The sequence below is a fragment of the Trichomonas vaginalis genome, chromosome II (genome assembly GCF_026262505.1).
Source record: "Trichomonas vaginalis G3 chromosome II, whole genome shotgun sequence".
In the NCBI taxonomy this organism is placed as follows: domain Eukaryota; phylum Parabasalia; order Trichomonadida; family Trichomonadidae; genus Trichomonas; species Trichomonas vaginalis.
This window is the reverse complement of record NC_067204.1, coordinates 26,009,534-26,030,588: the sequence shown is the minus strand read 5'-3', so window position 1 is coordinate 26,030,588 and position 21,055 is coordinate 26,009,534. Positions and strand designations below refer to the sequence as shown.

General features: G+C 31.8%; 8 protein-coding genes and 1 pseudogene across 9 annotated transcripts, besides 4 other annotated features; 1 reads left to right on the top strand and 8 right to left on the bottom strand.

The window, feature by feature from the left end:
• Nucleotides 1-3,874: part of a mobile genetic element that runs on past the window's edge.
• TVAGG3_0611710 (uncharacterized protein) lies at nt 93-365 on the bottom strand (the record flags this gene model as incomplete). The annotated part of the gene is made up of 1 exon (XM_051240059.1): nt 93-365. A coding segment is annotated over one exon (273 nt), but the record flags the coding sequence as incomplete, so codon positions are not given.
• A 19-nt stretch (nt 3,875-3,893) lies between the features above and the next one.
• Nucleotides 3,894-6,230: a mobile genetic element.
• On the top strand, nt 4,353-5,458 carry TVAGG3_0611690 (annotated as a pseudogene). The gene has a single exon. A coding segment is annotated over exon 1 (1,106 nt).
• Nucleotides 6,231-6,648: a mobile genetic element.
• Nucleotides 6,649-7,157: 509 nt separating this feature from the next.
• TVAGG3_0611660 (amino acid transporter family) lies at nt 7,158-8,195 on the bottom strand (the record flags this gene model as incomplete). The annotated part of the gene is made up of 1 exon (XM_001304647.1): nt 7,158-8,195. One exon carries the CDS (start codon nt 8,193-8,195, stop codon nt 7,158-7,160), a length of 1,038 nt encoding a protein of 345 aa, XP_001304648.1.
• A 935-nt stretch (nt 8,196-9,130) lies between these two features.
• TVAGG3_0611650 (uncharacterized protein) lies at nt 9,131-9,325 on the bottom strand (the record flags this gene model as incomplete). Its single annotated transcript, XM_001304646.1, has 1 exon — nt 9,131-9,325. One exon carries the CDS (start codon nt 9,323-9,325, stop codon nt 9,131-9,133), a length of 195 nt encoding a protein of 64 aa, XP_001304647.1.
• Nucleotides 9,326-10,733: 1,408 nt separating this feature from the next.
• TVAGG3_0611640 (oxygen sensor histidine kinase response regulator DevS/DosS family) lies at nt 10,734-12,763 on the bottom strand (the record flags this gene model as incomplete). Its single annotated transcript, XM_001304645.1, has 1 exon — nt 10,796-12,703. One exon carries the CDS (start codon nt 12,701-12,703, stop codon nt 10,796-10,798), a length of 1,908 nt encoding a protein of 635 aa, XP_001304646.1.
• Nucleotides 12,764-13,056: 293 nt separating this feature from the next.
• Nucleotides 13,057-14,792, bottom strand: TVAGG3_0611630 (hydrantoinase/dihydropyrimidinase family member family; the record flags this gene model as incomplete). Its single annotated transcript, XM_001304644.1, has 1 exon — nt 13,253-14,698. One exon carries the CDS (start codon nt 14,696-14,698, stop codon nt 13,253-13,255), a length of 1,446 nt encoding a protein of 481 aa, XP_001304645.1.
• Nucleotides 14,793-14,961: 169 nt separating this feature from the next.
• TVAGG3_0611620 (uncharacterized protein) lies at nt 14,962-17,096 on the bottom strand (the record flags this gene model as incomplete). The annotated part of the gene is made up of 1 exon (XM_001304643.1): nt 15,135-17,081. The coding sequence occupies one exon, from the start codon at nt 17,079-17,081 to the stop codon at nt 15,135-15,137; it is 1,947 nt and encodes a 648-aa protein (XP_001304644.1).
• A 208-nt stretch (nt 17,097-17,304) lies between these two features.
• On the bottom strand, nt 17,305-18,725 carry TVAGG3_0611610 (uncharacterized protein; the record flags this gene model as incomplete). Its single annotated transcript, XM_001304642.2, has 1 exon — nt 17,542-18,423. The coding sequence occupies one exon, from the start codon at nt 18,421-18,423 to the stop codon at nt 17,542-17,544; it is 882 nt and encodes a 293-aa protein (XP_001304643.1).
• Nucleotides 18,726-19,123: 398 nt separating this feature from the next.
• TVAGG3_0611600 (uncharacterized protein) lies at nt 19,124-20,381 on the bottom strand (the record flags this gene model as incomplete). The annotated part of the gene is made up of 1 exon (XM_001304641.2): nt 19,377-20,381. The coding sequence occupies one exon, from the start codon at nt 20,379-20,381 to the stop codon at nt 19,377-19,379; it is 1,005 nt and encodes a 334-aa protein (XP_001304642.1).
• A 311-nt stretch (nt 20,382-20,692) lies between these two features.
• Nucleotides 20,693-21,055: part of a mobile genetic element that runs on past the window's edge.

Below are 21,055 nucleotides of genomic sequence, written 5' to 3'. Positions count from 1 at the left end.
TTCCCCTTTATTTTGACGTCAGGGTTTTCACTACTGAACGCAACAGTTAAAGGTATTTGTCTATACATTTAATTCGGATAAAAATAAACCATTTACTCTTTCTTTGCTTCAGCTTCTTTAGCTTTTGCTTCTTCTCTAGCTTTTTTCGCCAGCAAACGTGGGTTCTTCTGTCTTCCAGCAGCTAATGCAGCTAGTTGTTTTTCACTAAGTTTTCTCTTTGGTCTCTCTGGCTTTTGTTCTTGTTTTTGTTCCTTCAGTTCGGATAAAATTTGCTCACGAATTTCTTTCTTCAATGCTTCAACATCTATGACACCTTGGGTCTTGTCCGTAGGGCTTGTCTGAGTCATTTGACTGCAGATAAAAAACTAAATTAAAACTTTAACCGATGTAAAATGAGCTTGTCAAAATCAGAACGAGAGTCTATTATATTAAATGACGCCAGAGGAATACAACATCCTTTCTATTATGTAAGTCAGAGTAAAGATGGTAAAATATATGTAAGAAAAAGAAAGGTTCCATTAGCGAATACAGAGAGCGACAACATTAAGGTGCATGGCAAGGGTGAAGGCCATGTTAAGCCTTCTATTCAAACTGAAAAGTCAATAGAACAAGAAGAAAAGAAGCCAGATGTACTTTCAATAACGAATCAAGAGCTTATTGCAAAGTTCGTGAATTTCATTGAAAAACAAACCGAGTCAAAGACCCCTGACCCGCCAGTGAAAGAAGTTGAGACAAAAGAGAATGTACAGTTCATTGAAAATGTCAAGAAACAACTTCCACCACGAATACCAAGAAGAAGAGTGAGAATAATGAAGTAAATAGATATTTTTATCTGAAGTAAATACATGCAGAACGAACAGCTAAACGAATTTACTCCAGCAGAGCATATTCATCAGATTCGCTCATATTTCGATATCATAGACAATGCAGTTCAAATTGGTGACACTAATAGAAAATATTCTGACGCAAAGATTCCATCACAACCTGGAACTGCTAAAGATAACACATGGGTAACATTCAATCTCTCACCTCCTGGTGAAAATATGTTGGACTTTACAATACATTCATTACGTATAAAATGGAAGGTCAATTTATTGTAGATAAAGAAATTGGTTCAGGTTCCAATAAAACAAACCCACCAGGATTTTGGATTGGTTTCGATGACGCTTTCTATGCAGTTGCTGGATATCAAATCCTTGCAAATGGTCGTATCGTATATTCTCAAGACAACGCAAGAGAAGAAGCATATATAACTTCAAACTCACAAACTACCGAACAAATAAAGAAAGTAGATGTTTTCTCAAGACTCGACATGAAGATGTATGGAGTCATTCGGGAACATGCAGAACAGGACAAATTGTTAGTGGTCCAATTACAGCAGGAAAATCATTTGATTTTAAGCTTCGTTTAAGAATTCCTGTTAGAAGATTCCTTCCATTAGAAGCTATTCGATTTATTCCAGCTTTTGCAGGAAACATTCAGCTTAAAGTAAAGTTCAGTAGCGACGCCTTACAATGCACATCTATATCTGTAAATGATATCATTGCTTTCAATCCAACTCTTAAAGTTGCATTTGCTTCAGATTCAAATCCACCGACAAATAAATTTGTTCCATGGAATGAACCATTCACTATGATAACGAAGGCAATAGAAGCTAGTGGAAAGTTACTATTACAACTGTAACCAGCAACTATTTCGAACAAAGATGGATTTTAATGAATGTTTCATTCATCCAAAGTCATTCTCTTTAGACCTAACATTTATACAGAACTTGTAGAACATTATACAAACGAGGCTTTATGTTTTCCTGTTAAGTTATGGATTGGATTCCTATGGATGGTTCATTCTCAAAGAATACAGATAGTTCAAGTGCAACATTTACAGCAGCTTATACGCCTATTAATGTTAAAAGTATTTGGGCACTATTTAGAAAGAAAGACAACTATTATGTTAATTTTGAGAACCCTAAGTTTAAATATCTTCAGCTTTCCATGGGAGCTTATGGAAATATGCCTGCAGAACCTGAAAAATCATATGGACCTGTATTTTATGAAATGGTTGCGAACGCTTGCAATACAAACAATGATATGATAGGATTTAATGAAGATGTTATGAGGTCATTGGTGGATGATGGTAGTGTGGAACATAAATGGGTAGCTATGACAACACACATTTCTTATGTGGTTTTCCAACAGAAGTGGACTTTTGCTTCCAGCAAGGTCAAACATCTACTGCTCCAATAACATACAAATTGTCTGTTAAAGGACCTATTGAACTAGCAACTGAAATGTACCAAAGCCACTTATTGGATTTATGAGGGATTGTTGCTTTGCAATACAAGTAAGACAGTCAGGCATACCAATAATAAGACTTGACGACTATAACTTAGCAACTGACGACAGTGAGGAATAAAGGATGAACGTTTATTTTTAAAGCTTATAAATGAGTTCTTCATCAAGCTCTCGTGAACCTTCACCATCTGTGAAACAAACTTTACCAAACGATTATGGAGCACCTATTGAATATTTCTTACGAGCTGCACAATGGCAAAGAGCAGTTTCACCAAGGTTAGGTGTTCCACCAGCTCCTGTCAAAATAGCATTTGGTCAAGTCCTTATATAAGATATGGTCCTCCCACTAGGTTTGCTAGCTACAGCAGGAGCAGTAATGATGTTGAAAAGAAACAAAGCAAATGTTGTAAATAATACTGAAGTAGCTGAAGTTAAACAAACTCCAACACCTTCGCCAAAACAACGCCTTCACAAGCAAAACCTTCAATGACTCCTGAACCTATGGAAGTACAAACTCCTGTTCAAAAGTCAACTCCTAAACCGACTCCAACATTTAAACCAGAACCTACTCCTCAAATAAATCGTAAAACTCCTGCGTTTCCTTACTGAAAAATAACGTTATTTTTATTTTATTTGAACATTTTATTTAGAGTAAAATGACGACTAAAGTCACTGAAGCAATGAAACAAAAGTTTTTGGTAGAATACATTAAATCAGGAGCGGTTCCAGAAGGTTTTTACGTTCATACTATGAAGGATGGTAGAGTTCAGTTTAGAAAGATAAAGCAACCATTAGATAGAGAAGGTATATTAAGGAAGATTAAACTTCATGAGGCCAACATTGCTGAACTTAAGAAGAAGTTAGAAGAGTTGGAGAAAGGAAGAGAGTTATAAAGCAATGAATTCAACATGGTTAGAAAAGACCCAAAGGGTCTCGCCGCTTAGCGGCTAGGGTGAAAAAAAGAGGTGAAAAAAGAGGTGAGATCTCACCACTTCACCTAAATTTATTTTTGTGCTATGTTTTCATACGTGTGAGGGTGGTGAGATCATTAATTTTAAGTTTATTTTTTATTTTTACTGAAAATTTTTATTTGGATGTAAATGACAGAACAAAAGCAACTCATTCGAATTCCACAGTATAACAAACATACATTTAAACATTTATTCTTCCTTCCTGAGCATAACATGTTCTTTCAAATACATCCGAGACCAGTTGACTTTTCATTGACTGTGTATAAAGATAGAAATAGTTATATCATTAAACCATACGATGACGAAGGTAAGTTATGTAAATTGTACGTTAAGAAGTTAGAGAAAGTTTATGGCTTCAAGTATGACTACAATAGGGTTAACACTGATGATGAAGATATTGAGGAAAATTTATGAGAACATTAGTGAAGTTGTTAGTGAGAACGTTTATTTTTTACATTAGTGAGTTCGTTAGTGAAGTGAAGTGGGTGGTGGTTTTGTAAATATTTAAGGTTAAGTTAGTGTTGTCGTTTGTGTTGTAAAATACACGTTAACGGTTTTGTAAAGTGTCAAATTCACAAGTATTGGGTAAAGTGAAACGCAGTGCCACCATACACGACTTAGCCATACTAACTTATATTCGTTTTTTCATGTCTCGATGTTGATTTTTGGTATTTATCAGATTGTTCCCTGATAAATATTTTATTTTCGTCTGTAAAGTTTGCTCTTTTTTGATTAAATATATATGATTTTCCCATTAAAAAATGAAATGATGCAAAATTTACGAAAACCGTTCGAAAATTGAATCAAAAATGAAAAGTAATACTTAAATAAGTAATTCTTTGAGATATTGGTCTTAGATTGAATGTAGCGTCATTCTTATATAGAATATATATTCATATCATCGGAAATATGATAAAAAGCATATAATAAATGTCAAAAAAGTGAACAAATAAGCAAAGATATTTTTTAAAAAACAATGAAAAGTAATACTTAAATGAGTAATTCTTTGAGATATTGGTCTTAGATTGAATGTAGCGTCACAAATTTCACAAATATAATTTACTATACAATTTTATTCTTTTTTTTTAAAATGGCTGACGACAGTCTGTATCAACTAACTCAACTAGTCAAGCATAATGATTATTCTTCGGATTCATTAAATCAACTTTATCAATGCATAAGTACAATGACAGAAAGATCAATTGGATGCTTGAATTGGGATAAATTTTTCAAAAAAATCACAGTGACTGATGAAGTTCTTTTACATTTTTTAGCATCCGTTTTAAACATTGAAAAGATATCAGAATGTTTCAAGGATTCTATTTTTTATCACAATATTAATCTTGAAAAATTCAGTAATTTAACTGAAACAGAACAACAAACAATTTTAAATTCCTACAAAGCGGATAAATTTACATATTACATAATGTGCTCACAAATTGTAAAATCAAACTGGAACAATTTATCCCAAACTTTAGTTAATATTGCAAATCAATATTTGCCATTTTTAGATGAAGAAAAGCAAATATATATATTTACTGAAAGAACTGGCAATTATCAAAATTTTGAAATTTCAGTTGCAAACTTGTTACTTTTTTATGAAAACAATGAAGAAAAATTAAGCAACTGTTTTAATTTAACATTGTTCCAGCAAATTTATTCCAAAAATGGAATCGAGCAAATGATATTTTTTGCTGCAAATACAATTTGTTGCAATAACACTTCTATCAATTTTTACAATCTCCTTGAAATTGAAGAAATGAATCCATTTGATTTTTTTTATTTCTCAATTCAATATAAAGAGATATTAAATTGCGATGATTTTCCAAAAGTTACAGAAGTAATCACAGGTTTAATCTCAGCTTCAAATATTAATGCTATTATGCGAATTTGCCAAAAAATTTTGGATAAATTACATTTTATAAATGTAATTATTGCCATATTACCTCAATATGGAATTTTATCACAAATGCAGCAATAATTCTTCCTGATGAAGATTTATTAATCAAATTATTAAAATTCATAGAAAAAACAGAAAAAGCAACAGATGAATTATTCGAACCGGAGAATGATTTGGGTTTCTATGAATATTTAAATCCGATTTTCTCAGATATTACATCTGCGAGAAATAAGCAATTTCTCTTGGAATTTCTAAATACCCATGAAGATGACTTCACTTATGATCAAACATTGTGAGGTCATTTTTGATCAACAAATTAATTGAAATTCCGATCAAAAAAATTCACAAATTGGATCAAAAAACGAATCTCAAGTTAAAAATAAAAAATTTCTACATTTTTATCAAATTTAGATTTTTTTTTCAAATCATGCGAATTGATTGAATAATTGCATATTTTATCCCATGCATCTAGAAGTATGTGTAATATTTTTGCTTTCATCAAGAAATTGTCGAATTTGATCTTAATTTTTTTTGAAAAATATACTTTTAGAAAAAGAAATAGTGATTGAATAGCTGCCCATGCTGTAAAAGGGTTATTTTGACAAGTAAAAAAATTGTTATTTTTCGAGCAAGTCGAGGCTTTTTTACCATCTTATTTTTGAAAAATTTACGAAAAATTATATCTGGAAAAACGCTTCATTTTGATATCTTACAATGATAAAATACCAATGTTGCTGGGATATAATAGCTACACCTGGACATCTACTACATTAATGCGTATGACAGGTAAAGTTGATTTCAAAAGTATAGCCTGGAAAGATTACAATAAATCAACGATAATTCAAAAAAATTTCTTATAAGTTAACATAATAAAAATTTAATTTTTATATTGCTTGTATTATACTTAAGTATATAATATATTTAAATCTTAGAATGAAAATTCGGGACGCCCTAGCTATTCAATTTTCCCTTAGGACGCCCATAAACCTTTCAAAAATGTGATGTAAATATCACAATTTTGAGAAATTTACACTAGGACGCCTTAGGACGCCAACCCCCTTTTTTACCCATTATTTCAAAAGTCAATAATTCTCTAGTAACTTTTCTTCAAACCCTAACCATTATATTATATGTATAATGGAGAATAATTGCAAAGAAAGATAGCCGAATTTACTGGGTAGTTCTTGTGATGCAAAATAATTGCAAATTAACACCTAGTTTTAACAGCATCAATCTCTTTTTGCTCTCATTTAAATGCATTCGCACACTTTAATTTTGAAATATAAGAGTTTTGGAAATTATCAAATTTATCTGCTCAAATACTATAGATCTTCATAAGTGTTAATAGAATCATTAGCCTTACATATAGTGTTTAATATAATGATGCACATTATACTGGGATTCATTCCTTATTCATCTAGTTATTATAAGATTTACAACCCCATGAAAATTTAAAATTTTGTCAAAAATAGTGAATGTACCTTTTGCAAATGATTAGAATATTTTGTTATCTGTTTAATTTTTTAATCAAATTGGACTTAGAATTAAACTTATCGAAATTCCTCAAAATGAAAAATGTGTATAGATAGCACAGCTTCTTTAATATGACTTTTCTGTATCTTGACGATAGCATATGCTAGTTCGTTAATGATAAAATTGGTTAATTCATATGTAAGGTTTCTAATAATGAATCATTTATGAATCAATCATATAAATCTGTCATAATAGCATATGGTTATTAAAAGTCCCATCTCACAGCATTCAATTTGAACTTGAAACAATCAAGATCAATAAATTGTCAATAACAAGTCCCGATCTAAATGACCAATAGCAATGTTGTACATTTCTAAGAATTTTCGGTGAATTTCATTTATTGAACATTTTCCAAATTAGAAATCTATAATTTTCAGTCTTCAAGGTTCTTAAACTTAATCAAACACACTATAAAACCTTTCGATTTGTTCTTTCAAAAGTTATTTACATAAAAATTACATTTTACTCTATAATATGAACATAAATAATACAACAAGATAAAGCAACAGCAAATACAAGGAAGAATACAGATATAAATCCCCATATTTCCCTGAATTTAAATGCTTTAAGATACAAAATTGGAGGTAGGATCAAAGAAAAGAACAAATATGAGATATTTCCAACGATTTCAAAATATAACTCGTTTCTGCCTTCAAAATAAGTTAAAAGTAAGCAATTAAGGAGTATAATTGTAAGATATGACCAAAGTTTAACAAATAAACTTTCATTCTTATGGAAAAGTTGTGTCAGTTCATTAGAGGCTAAGAAAATATAGCCAGCATTTGTGACTAATGCATTAATAAGAACTCCAACATGTCCAACGGTCGTCATTGCATATTTTTCATCATAAAAACCTGTGATCAGTTCTTCGTCACAGATGCCATAAAAATGAAAGTGTCCTAAAAGTGGAATTGCAAAGTTAACTATAAATGCAAGAGCTGATGATGAATAAACAACATTCATAATTGTTGATTGTTTTGTGTCTTTAAGATACTTCGAAATAGCACAAATGAATGGGCCGATCCAGAAAATGACAATCCATGTTGCAAAGCCATGAATTGTCTCCCAGAAATCTTTGACAAACCACTGAAGTTTTTTCTCAGGATTGAAGCCAGTATCTTTCATATCTTTAACGAAGAAATAAATAACTGTAGCTAAGACAAGCATCTCTGCTATATTTGCCAAGATAAAGTACAAATTCATATCAACAAATCTTTTGAGGAATATTACCGGCAAACTGAAAGCTGTGCATATGCAATAATAGATAAATGGATGAGAAGTTAAAATAGTACCATCGCCTAATCTTGGAATGACAATTGAGTGTATCGTTGTCTTTGTATGATGCATAAGTAAAATAGATGAATAAACTAATGCAATTATAAACACTATTCTGATTCCAATAGATCCGTGACCAAATGCATCATGAGCAATGTCGGTCCTGATAAATAAAGCAGATGCAACTAAATTTAGAATAAGTCCTAGAACTGCAGTAATAGTCATATTGATAACACCGTAATAGTGTTGCATGCTAAGTTCGGTCAACGATAGAAATTGAGTGGAAATTAATCGTCGAGGAAGTACGATTATGTAAAGTAAAAAATGTTGTGGGATTTTTAATATTATATATTATTTTATAATAAAATTTTTTTGAGTCATTTTAAGAAGCACATATAATTTTTTGAATTTAAAAATTAAAGTAGTGTCAAACGAATTTATCACTTAATTTAATACTCAGATTTCTTAAAATTAATGAAAAAAAGGTTTTCTGAGAACTTTTGAGAATGGTTTTCAAATTCCATTATTGAAAATATATAGGTATTGTATGAAATTCAAACTCTATATTTATTAAAATTCTAAATTTTTATAAAATAACTTTTCAGAGGAATATGATTTTGAATGGTTGATTAATAAGTATAAAAATGTCTACGATTTTAAGGAGGGAATTGTTCCTTATGAGGTATACATCATAACTATATACCTCATAAGGAACAATTCCCTCTTGATAGCTGGGAAACTTTCTCTGAATAACTTATCATTTGAGAAAGTTTCCCAGCTATCTATTAGAAACTAAAGGCTGTGAGGCACTAATATATAATCAGTGCCTCATAGCCTTTAGTTTCTTATTAAAAACGAGAAAACTTGTTCGAAATGATAAACAATTTCGAACAAGTTTTCTCGTTTTAAGGAGGGAATTGTTCCTTATGAGGTATACATCATAACTATATACCTCATAAGGAACAATTCCCTCTTGATATCCTGGATATTTTTGAATATATTTTTTTAATTAAAGTTCTCAAAAGTATTATCAAAAGTGATTTTTTAAAAATATCTCCAATTAATTAACTAATTAAAAGTATTATATTTTTAAAATTAAATAGTTTTTCAATTTTTTTGAAGGAATTGAGATACTTCCCACGACAATAAAATTGAGAGGTTTACATTATGACTGATCTTAGCATGCAACAATAGAAGTGTGCATCGAGCTGTAATGAATCACATCTTGACATCATTGCAAAAATTGTGGAGATCGCAAGAGTCCATGTAGTAGGATTTGGATCAATATTAAATAGTTCTCTCTTGTTACCAACTGAGAACTTATAATCATCGAGAAGCATATCTCCTCCAAGCATTTTTTATGTTTGTTATCAAAAGTATTGAGAAGTATTGAAATCATTAACGCAATTTTATATCGTGAATGGAGTATCTTATATGTATTGGAGTATATTTAAGATGATTTCAATTGAAAATCTTGTAGCATAAAATTGTGAAAGTTTGAAAAATATACGAATGTATAATTATATCAGGTAAATTGTTTAAACATATTTCGAAGATAGCTATTTTTTTATCTGAAATTTTTGAATATTCTTATTGGAACAAATGAGACAATACAGTTGAACATAGTTTTATTTTTAATAATAAATTTTAAAACGTATTATATAACATGGCTTTTGAGAATATCTCAAACTTGGATTTGAATGATTAAAACCAATTTAACAATTGTTTTAGTTTATATGGATGATTAGAAATCTATTAAAATCATTTACATAAAATTCAATAGTAAATGAGCATTATTTTGAATAATTAACTATCATATTTTTAATGCAACCGTATTTTACAGTTAAATAAATATGATACCTATAAATCTATCGATTTGAATTTATTTTTGAAAATGTATTCAAAAGAATTGAATAGTTTAATTTTTTAACGTTCATTTATTAACCATTTTTCCATCAAAAATATGCAATATGCCCTATCTTTATTAACAATGTTACAATTTACATCACAACGTCAATTTATTGACTGTTTTCAAAAATTTCGATGAAAGTATTCAAAAAATCATTACTTTTATCCTCTAACGAACATAAATTCATAATACCCTAAAATATATATAATCATGAAATTTTGAAATTGAATATCTTTTACAAATTCATCATAATCATTGAGGAACATGTAGAATTTCGTTCCTATATGATAGTTGTAACAACAAAAATTTTATTACTTTTAAATGGCTACAGTTTTCTATTGGATATCGGAATTGATTTCTTTGGAGTTCATATATTGCAACTTCACTTGAAGTTGATAATTCTATTTTGGGTTATTATCTATAATATCATTTTTTTTTATTCTCATTAACTTTTCAATTAATTGTAATTGTGTTTAAAATGAGATTTTGTTTTAACATTCTTAAAACGTTATGTATCGATCATAATCTGAGTTAATTAACCCATAAGAAATATTCAAATCTTGTCTTCAGTTTTCATATGTTAATGGATAACATAATAAAATATGATGTAAGTACAGTTCTATCTTGAAGAGAAAGTGATGTTTTATCGTTTTCGCATCTGATTTTGAAACAATAACATTTTGTAATCGTTAAAGTAACTTTATCGAGATATATGTCCTTATCCATCTATCTAATTCCAGACAAATTATCCAAATTTTCAGGTAAATTTCATATTGAATTCTATAATGATCGAAATATCCCAGAAAGTATTTAGTTTATAATCTCTATTATCCAATAAAATCAGGCGATCATCGGTAAAACTATGTAATATTTTATTTATAAAAACAAACAAAAAATTTTTAAAAAAAAATCTTGGTTACTGAATTTTTGCTGCATAAGTTTCATGGACAACAGCTCCACACATATTTCCGAAGATTTTCTCTTCGCTCTTATCCAATTCCATTCTTGTAGGATTGATCATTTCGATACTTCCAACAACTCTTCCATTTGCTCTGTATGGGAAACAAATTGATGTTTCTCTTTTTACTTTTAACTGATCATATAATTGAGGCAAATATCTTTGTTTTGTATCATTTGCTCTTGTCCAAACTGTCTCTCTATAGTTATAAGCCTGTCCAGCAGCGCAATCCTCGAACTTGCACTTGACATCTGTTGGGAAATATCTCATGTATCTTCCATCGAAAATACAAATAAACATTTCAGTGCAACCAAATAACTTCTTGGCTGTTCCAAGTAACGCTGTGTACTTATCAACACCTGTTGTAGATATGGCAGATATAGTATCAATAGCAGCATCGAGGATATCTCTTTCGTGTTGAATCTCTTTCTTCTCGTTCTTTTGGTCTTGAAGAAATGTCGCGAGTTTCAATGCGTCGCAAATTAAAGGTGTCATTTCGGATACAAGTTTTGAGTCTTGGTTGGAGAATGATGGTGCGTTTGGTTTGGCTCTTAATGTTATAACATAATGAGCTCTTCCTTGTTGTAATGATCTACTAAGTATTGATCTATTCGCGAACTTTCCGTCCAATACTTCTGACAATTTTTCGTGAACTTGGCCATGAGGAACATTCACGATTGATGGAGAGATTCCTGCTTGGAAAGAGACACCTCCTTCAACTTCTCCGAATCTCTCACCATCGGAAAGTCTTATAAGGCATCTGTACCTGTCATCGAACTCGAACAAATCGCATTGCTCGCATGGAATTGTCATCGTGAAAAATTTCGAAATCATTTTCGCTGTGTGAGAAACTGAAGAAGTTTCTACTTCGGAGAAAATGTTTGAAACATTAGATGGAACAACTCTATATGTTGGAACAGAGAAGAATCGTTTCTGAATAAGATCACGGACAATCTTGAAAACTTCGAAGTAATATGGAGTAAATTCCATTTGTTCTTCTGTAATTGGGTTTTTAAGACCAACACATTGAAGAACAGCAACAACTTCGTCATCAAAGAAAGTGATTGGAAGCAATAACATTGATTTAACTCCGCGAAGCAAAGGTAAATCGTTTGATATTGAGAAATTTTGGAAATTTCCTGGATCTCCTGTATTATAATCATCTTTATGTAAGAAAGGTACACCTACACATGATTGGTCAAGAGGAAGTACTGCTTTCAGTGTTTGAGATGTTAAATAATTTGAGTTATCCATTTTTGTCCAAATTGTTATGCGTTGCATTGAAATAAGCTTTGGAATGTGGGCTTCAAGTTCAGGTATTGTTTGGCATGTTTGTATTGCTGAGTAGAAATTAAGTTCTTGAGTCATATTAATCATAAATTTTTGTAATTCAGATTGGGTTAGAGAAAGCGCTACACTGCTAACAATCTCTGAGTCTAAGTAACCTTCCATAAACATGGTTCTCAAAAATATTGGTGTTTGAGTCAAATAATTAATACATCTTTTTGGAGTCATCGCTTTTAGAAGGTCGAACGTTAAGAAAATGCTAGAATTTACAACTTCTGTCTCATTTTTCTCTTCCTTTTCTACAACATCCTTTGGTTCTTCTTTAAATGGTTGAACAATGTCGCGAATATTTAGATTTGAGATTCGAGTCGGTACTTTTTTGTATGAAGTTTTGGCGCGTGCACTTCTTTCTGAAAATTCGGCATTAATATGTGAAGTAGTTTTGATTCTTTTCATTTCAAGATCTGCGTTGTAATTAGTTCTTGCTGTATTACGCATTGTAGCAGAATATGATTTGGTAGAGCGAGATGATGGAAGATTTCCAAAGTTCGACGCTGCTCTCCTCGCTGTGCTACTCATATTTTTACAAAAGTGTACGTTAAATTTGCTCAGTATAAATGTAATCGGATCATAACGCTGTATAGAACAAAGATAGAAAAGTATAAGCAATAGCCTTTGATAGTGTATGTAAAACTGTTATGATTCATATGATTTATGTTTGATCAATACCTACTATTTTCATAGAAAAAACTCAACAAAACATCAACTTGCCTCCGGTAATTCTATTCCTCACTAAAAAAGCCTAACACTCTAGAATATTACTATATTTTAGATGCACTACTAAATAATTGTGTATTAATAAGAAACTGTTCCGATAGGTAGGAAATGTAATGAGTTACACGACAAAAAAAGTTAATTTATCAGGTGTGAATGTAATGTTTAGTGAAAATTATGAATAGGTTACAAGTTATTAAGTCTTAAATCCAAAACCGGTAAATTGAGCAAATTTATTTCATGAAAAATAAAAAAGTAAATGTAGTATTTAGTATATAAAAACGATGTATTTTGCAATGTTTACTCAACACTTTTGTCAGGATGCAAATTTGATGGTTAATCAACCTATCATGTTTAATGTTGGATCTTTCTTCCATAAACATATGGAACGAAAGCCTTTCTTGCGATGAAATGACCTCTGCCCTCTGTTGCTGTAAGCTTTCCTTCCTTGTATTGGGCAATTCCGTCCTTAACTTCGACTTCCCAGACGATTTCACCTCTTGAGAGGGTCATGACTGGGACACCTGTGACTTCGAGACCTTCCCAAAGGTTGTAGTCGACGGCGGATTTCTGAGAATCGTGGTTGATTGTGCGCTTGGCCTTTGGATCGATAATTACGATATCTGCATCAGAACCTTCTTGGATGGCACCTTTCTGTGGCCATAAACCGAAGATTTTGGCAGCATTTGTAGATGTGGCCTGAACGTACTCCATTGGAGAGATTAAGCCTTTGTCGACACCGTAGTTCCAAGCGAGGACCATTCTCTCTTCAATTGCAGGGCAACCGTTTGGAATCTTTCTGAAATCGTCCATTCCGCGGCGCTTGTATTGTAAATCGATTGGGCAGTGATCAGTAGCGATTGTCTTGAGGATTCCCTTTCTAAATCCTCCCCAAAGAGCTTGTCTATCTGCTTCTGTTCTGAGTGGTGGAGATAAGACAGCTCCTGCAGCGATATCGAAGTTAGGATTGCTGTTGATTTCCTTTGTTAATGTAAGGTGGCAGATTGTTGTCTCGCCAATGACTGGATATTCGCCTGCATTGAAATTAGCAACGACATTAAGGGCATCGATGCATGTATTGTGGACAATGTAGAGAGGAGAATGTGCGGCAGCAGCATAGCCAGCAGCATGCTTAGCAGCTGACCCTTCGCACCATGCTGGACGAGATTCTGGGTGCCACTTTGGTTGTGTCTTTCCTTGGGCGACGAGATCGGCTGCCATGTATGTAATGATCTCACCATCTTCACAGTGAGCCATTGGAAGCATACCGTGCTTGCCGGCGAATTCGAAGAATTGTAAGAAGTCCTGATCGCTATCGAGCATGATACGGCCCTTGTATGCGAGGTAGCACTTGGCAGAGTTGATGCCGTGTGCGATTGCCTTTTCTAAGGCTGCTTTAACCTCATCATTCCAATCGACTACAGACATGTGTAAGGAATAATCGATTGTTGACTTTGTGGCTGTCTTCTCCCACTTGTCAATCCACTCGCTGTGGCTCTCGCCTTTGGCTACTGGAATGAAATCGATGACGCATGTTGTGCCACCAGCGACAGCGGCTCTTGTAGCATGGACCCAGTCATCAGATGTGTTGAAATTGCCTAATGGCATCTCAATGTGTGTATGTGGATCGATACCACCTGGGCAGACATACTTGCCAGTAGCATCAATTATCTTTGCGCCTTCTGGAGCAGCTAAATTCTGACTAACAGAAACAATCTTGCCGTCTTTAATGAGAACATCGCCAATGGCCTCGGAATCGGCATTAACAATTGTTCCGTTCTTGATGAGAAGGGAACTCATTTCGAAAATAAACTTTTTTTTTCATCGTTTTTAGTATTCAAATTTTGAATGACTCTCGGAATTTCAAATGACAATTCTTATAACAAGCATTGAAAATAGGAAGACGGATTGAATTTATTTTTAGGGTTGTCAAAAAAATTCCCATCGATTGTTTTCTTCAATAGAAAGGAATGATATTCTAGCGAATGGTCCTTGAAAAGTGTGTTGTTATTCCAAGTAGTATATAAGGAAACAAAAATGACAATGGAACAATATATTGAAATTGTTTTAAATCGAATGAGGATTTTCAATGATCGTCTAAGCGGTTGAAATATAGGATATAGTGTTGGATCTCTATAAGCATAGTAATTAGTACTAAATCATTTTAAATATAAATAAACAACAAAATATTTATAAATAAATATAAAAATAAACATCAACAATACATTACACAAATCTACTGTCTTCTCCGCTTAGGTTCTGTCATTGGTGGCTTCTCTTGTTCGAAATCTGTATGAGAATACAAAGGTTGATGAGCGAGATGATCCATGATCTCCTTTGAAGGAGTCATTGGTGGATAAAGAGGTGGAACTACTGGAAATGGCTGAGGAACTTCACTTTCTTCTTTTTCTAATTTTTGGATTTTAGATTTCAGGATTTCCATGTCTTCTTTGTTCTGTTCTATCCTTGCTGACATATTCTTGATGATTGATTCTTTAGTTCTTATGACTAATCTGATTTGAGGAATTAATCTTCTCAATTCTCCTTCCGATAATTGGGTATTTATTGACTTCTTCAGCTGGGTATTGTTCTTCTTCATTAATTTAACCTTCTGTTCTAACTCTTCTAGTCTTTGTTTTTCTGGATCGATCATTTTAATAGCTGCTTCTCTTTCTTGGGAATCCCGTTTCAGTTTTTCGAGCGTTTGACTTAGTTCTACGAGTCTTTCTGAGATAGCTTTGTATTTTTCTTTGGTCTTTTTATGTCTTTTTGAAATTAAATCATATTCATGCCTCAAACGCTCATTGTCATCGTTTAGAATTGGAATTGTATTCTCCATTTCGTATCTTCCGAGTTTTTGGTTCTCTAAAAAAGCAATAATTCGATCTTTATCGGAAGAAGAAGCCTGGAGGAGGTCGTATTGCTTCTGGAGGTCATTTAATTCATCTAAAGCGTCTTCTATTTCATCTTCTCTTATCATATTCTTTCTTTTCATATGAGATATTTCGGCTTCGTTTTGTTTGATTGATTTGGAGTCTTCAGAGTCCAAATCATCTTCAGCAGCAATACTTTCTATGTTCTTTTTGTAGAAATCAAGTTCCTGTTGACGACATCTGCTTTTAAGATCGTCAATTGTAGTTTTTTCTTCAGCTAATGTTTCTGCACGCTTTATGGCTTCATGTCTGAGTCTATTTAGTATATCAAGAGCATGCTGATCTGTGATAGAATCCATTCTTTGTTTCAATAAGTCATCTTCTGTAAAATCTGGCTTATTTGACTTAATGGATTGACGATCAAAATCAATTTGAATGGGCATATCGATGAAAGAAGATGATTCTGTTGTGATGGAAGCAGGAGATGAAGCATCTGAAATATTTAAAGGATCTCCGTTCTCTGTTAAGACATCATCTTGGATAAGGAGTGATGCAATGGAGTCACGATCGTTTATAAGGTTGTTAACTTCAAGATTTAACTCAAATTGTGAATTTTTATCTAAATTCAGTAAAGATTCACTAGCTGTAGAAAGTTCTTCGACTGTAAGTGAGTTTGGTGGTGTTTGAGCTGATTTTTGAGAGTTTTTATCGCTATCTTTTGTATTTTGATTTTCATTTCCGGCATTTGATGCCTTATGTGAACTGTGTTTGCTAGCCCTACTCCTCGATTGTGATTTTCTCGATGAGCGGGATCTTTGTGAATTTTCGGATTTTTCTTCATTATTAACTTCATCTGGGTTCTTTTTCGATGAAGTACGTGATGATTTTTCTGATTTTAAGTTTTCCTCGTTATTATTTTCGCTTTTAGCTGAAGATTTCATTGATTTATTTTCGCTATTTTTGTCAGATTCAGGTTTATTATTATCCTCATTTTCTTTTTTAGACTCACCATCATCTCCTTTCTCTGTTGTAAGTGTATAATTATAAGTATCTGATGAAATACTCAGTGCTTCGTTCAAATCTTCTTCATAACCATGAGGATTCGTAAAATACTCTGATGAAGTATGATCATTGGACTCTACTAATGTGATTGTGTCCGCATTTTTAACATCTGGAAGTGAAGGTAGATTTAAATTAAAATCTGGTAGATCTGGAAGAGCAAGATCGTGTACAGATGCGCCGGATACCTTTCCAGCATTTGTGAAATCCCCAAAATCAGGGAGTTGCAAATTTAAAAGATCATCCGCCATCAAAATCTACTTAACTGATTCCTAACAGAAATTTCTCATATCTCAGGATCTAGATGATATTAGGAAATGTCACCATAACAAATTGTTTTTACACACTAAAAGAAAATAAAAATGATCTTTAAAACATTAGTTTATTATTAAAATATATTGAATTATTTCGTAATCAAAGGAATTTCTTCTATGAACCATACGTTATATTGCATTTTATGAGTTATTGAGGAATTCAATATTCAATGGTCGAAGAATTAGAATCAAAACAAAAATATCAGGAATATTGTTTCAAAGTTCTGAATTATTAATATATCCTTGGAATATGTGTAAGGTGATAATAAATAAAATCAATATTTATAATCAAAAAATAGATAATACTTTATTAAAAATATAATATTTCAAAAGTAAATTTTCGTACAATAAATTTGAATACAGCCTGTCTAGATTTGAGGGTTGACTCAAGGAAATCTTATTCAGTACCATAATGATCTTGATTTTCCAAAGTTACGCGAGAAATTGGACCGTAGTTATTTTCTCCAATTGTAATCGATGTTTCATTGAATTTAATATCTTTGTATTGAATATTTGTAAGGATAGCAGTTTCATCGGAGATTTTGTTTTCTTCGGAAATGATTTTTCTTATTAAAACTAATTGGTTTCTTGTCCACTTAAATTGGAGAGAAATATCATTCATGTAAAATGAAACTTTGTAATCTTTGAAAAGATATCCTTCCTTATCGCACGAGAATAAGTCAGGAGAGTATTCATATGTAAATAAATTCTCTTCATCAGCTGGTAGGAAGAAATCTGCCTTTGAAAAATGTCTAACTATTGAGTCTGGATCATCAACTAAAGTAGGCATTGGTTCAAACTCAGAAATGAAGGAATAATCTAAAATATCAATAGCAATGAATGTCGAATCATGCAGTGCCTGTGAAGCTACACCAAATCCTGGCATCGCTGGGTAATGTTCAATTGGTTCTACAGCTGTTACAGCAACAACAACGCCGTAGAATCTGAAGTCATCTTCTATTTTACGAGTGTCTTCGAGATTTATCGAATCCTGCTTGCCAAATAAAGGAGCACTTGGTGATGTACGTAAAACATCTGGTGAATTCTTTTTAGGCTTTTCTCCTGGGAATAAAATGCCCATATGAGCCAAAATGGCAACTAAATCTGACTTTATTGAGTATGGACGGCTGCCATAAACCATTTGTTGAGTAAAAACTGGATTATCAAGAATGAAATGCTCAACAGGAACAAAAACATTGATTGTATCACCTTCGGATTTAAGAATGTTCTCTATTTTCATATTCTTTGAGTATCTGATCGCAGAAAAGCTTTTATTCATTCAACAAATTTGAGAAAAAAAATTGTATAGTTTACGATTATTGTCACTTTAATAAAAATCAAGTGTTTGAAAATTGCTGTTCAATAGCTATTGTGAGAATTCTTTTGATGTAGAATGATTTCATTTGTAGAGAAGATGAATGAATTAGAATGTTATAAGCTTTTTGCTTCTTTTAATGATTAAATCATCAAATTATGCATTCGATAAGTTGTATATCAACGATCAATCTAGTTGCCAATGTTATATCTAATTTAGGAGAAATGTAATAAAAACTCCATTTTTTACCTTAGAATGGCGTATTTGCAGGAAGTGTATCATAAAATGAAGAAACATTAAGCAAGATCTTATATGTAAATCTTCTTGTAAGAACAATGCTCTGATATTTTAACTAAATTATTGATAGTCCAACTTATATATTGTTACTTTTAAGGTTTTTTCATACAATGATAACATATTCTAAAGGAAAAATTTTAGTTGCTAAATTCTGTTCGGGATGTGTGGATGTTTGAGCCAAAAAATAAGGAAATAGAATCGAATTTGTGATTCAACAAAAATTATGGAAATAATACATTGGAAAACGATCAACTTGTTGAAAACTTAAAGATTTATTGAATAACAATACATAAGAAAATTCCAAAAAAAATTCAAAAAATAAAAAACGAGTCTAAATTTCTAGATTTTCCGAATAAAATCATAATATTTTAAAAAATTTGGAAAATAGAATCGATTTGTTTTTTGTAGAACTCCTAAATTTCAAAACAATATTGGGCAAAATCAGCAGATAAAGTAATTTCATAATCTGATCGGTTCCGGTAACAATTTCAAATCGAAAAATGATCTTCATATTTTTAAAAGAATACAATTTGATCAAAATAAACACAATTAAAAACGATTGAAAATAAAAAGATCGAAAATTAAGTAAAGAACTCAAACAAATTTAATTAAAAAACAAATCATGCTTCAAGATGGTGGGCTGGAACAACGTAATAATAGACTGGTTGATTGAGGTTTCCATTTTGTGGATAAACGTAAGCGTATTGCTGAAGTTGGACTGGGATAGGGTAACGATTAACATTCTGTTGAGGTTGAGCAACAACTGGTGGAATAGCTTCGTTATCTGCACGGTTTTGCGCCCGTTTCGAGCAGCATTTGTAGCAACGATAGATAGCGCAGAAGACGATAAAGATCAAGGCGTAGACACTTCCAAAGTTAGCAGCTTCTGTAAGGATGACAGTTAGACCTAAATCTTCGTAACCAATTTCTTTTTGGGGAGGAGGGTTGTTTTGGATAGGTCCATCAATGGAGTCACTGTCTGGGAGTCTGAAATAGGAAACTCCATTGGAGACAGAGTTCGTCTCAAGAACGTTCGTATAATTAGTTTTGGCGCGTGACTTGACTTGGATCTTGAAATAGGAATCATCATTAAGGTCTTTGAGAGAGATATAGTAAAGCTGAGGTGGCTGGGTCTTGAAATTAAGAAGTGAATTATTTTCTCTATAGATCGTGACGTTTCGGTTATAATATGGAACATTTGTTTGATAGCGGATCTTGTGTACATGTGTGGAAGCATCGAGGATGCAATATGTATCCGTGGAATCTGTGTTAATATCTAAGGAGAGATGAAGGTATGTAGAGTTAGTATAGTAAATGTGATCACAGTCCGGAGAAACGAAAACATCCGCATTCAAATGGGTGTTGATCGTAGCCGTGATTTCCAAAGTGAAGGGTCCCATAAGTGAAATTCCCTTACCCATATTAAAGTTTGAGTAGTTTAAAGAATTTACGCTTAATTTGAAATTAAAAAGATGAGGTGAATGGACAAATATTGAACCTCTATTATCATTTATAGAAATTGTGACTGTTTCATTGGCCTCAATGAATCTACGGATAGAATGGGAGCCAATATTATTGTAATAATAGTGAGCAGAAGTCGTAGTTTGGAGAAAGAGAGATAACATTCAAATTTTATTTAAAATTTTTTCTCGATCATTTTTGAATTCAAATTCAAGGTTAAGTATTTTAAGGTATTGTTGAAATTTTAAATTTATTAGCAATTAAATGAAAATAAAACCAATCCGATAATTTAGAATTCAATCGTTTTGAATTTCATTCATTTTTTTGAGAAATATCTCATCGTAAAAAAGTTCTTTGTTAGTTAAAAATAGTAATTACATATATATCACTATTTTATTTTCAATTGGATTGCAATTATGGTTCTCTCAAAAAATCCAAGGTTTTATCTCGTTTTACATAATTTGCAACCTCTATTGTTATAGACCGAAAATAGATTTTTTCGGTTTTCTCTTCAAATAATTGAAAGAATGATACTATTATAGGTTTATTATATTATATAGCATATAATCATGCTATAGCCGAAAATTATAAGTTTTGAGAAGATTGAATATAACACAAATAAATTTGAATGTAAGTTAAATTGCTTGTTGTTTTTAATAGCTATTTAATGTGAAATCCAATATTGCAAAATTCAAATTGAATGATTGAAAGAACAGAAAAAGTCATTCTTTTCAATTTCGAATATGTTTCATTGTATTTATAATTATATGGCAAATAAGATATTTAAACTTGATTTTTGAAGGAAAATTCACAAAATTGAATAAATTCAAATAATTTT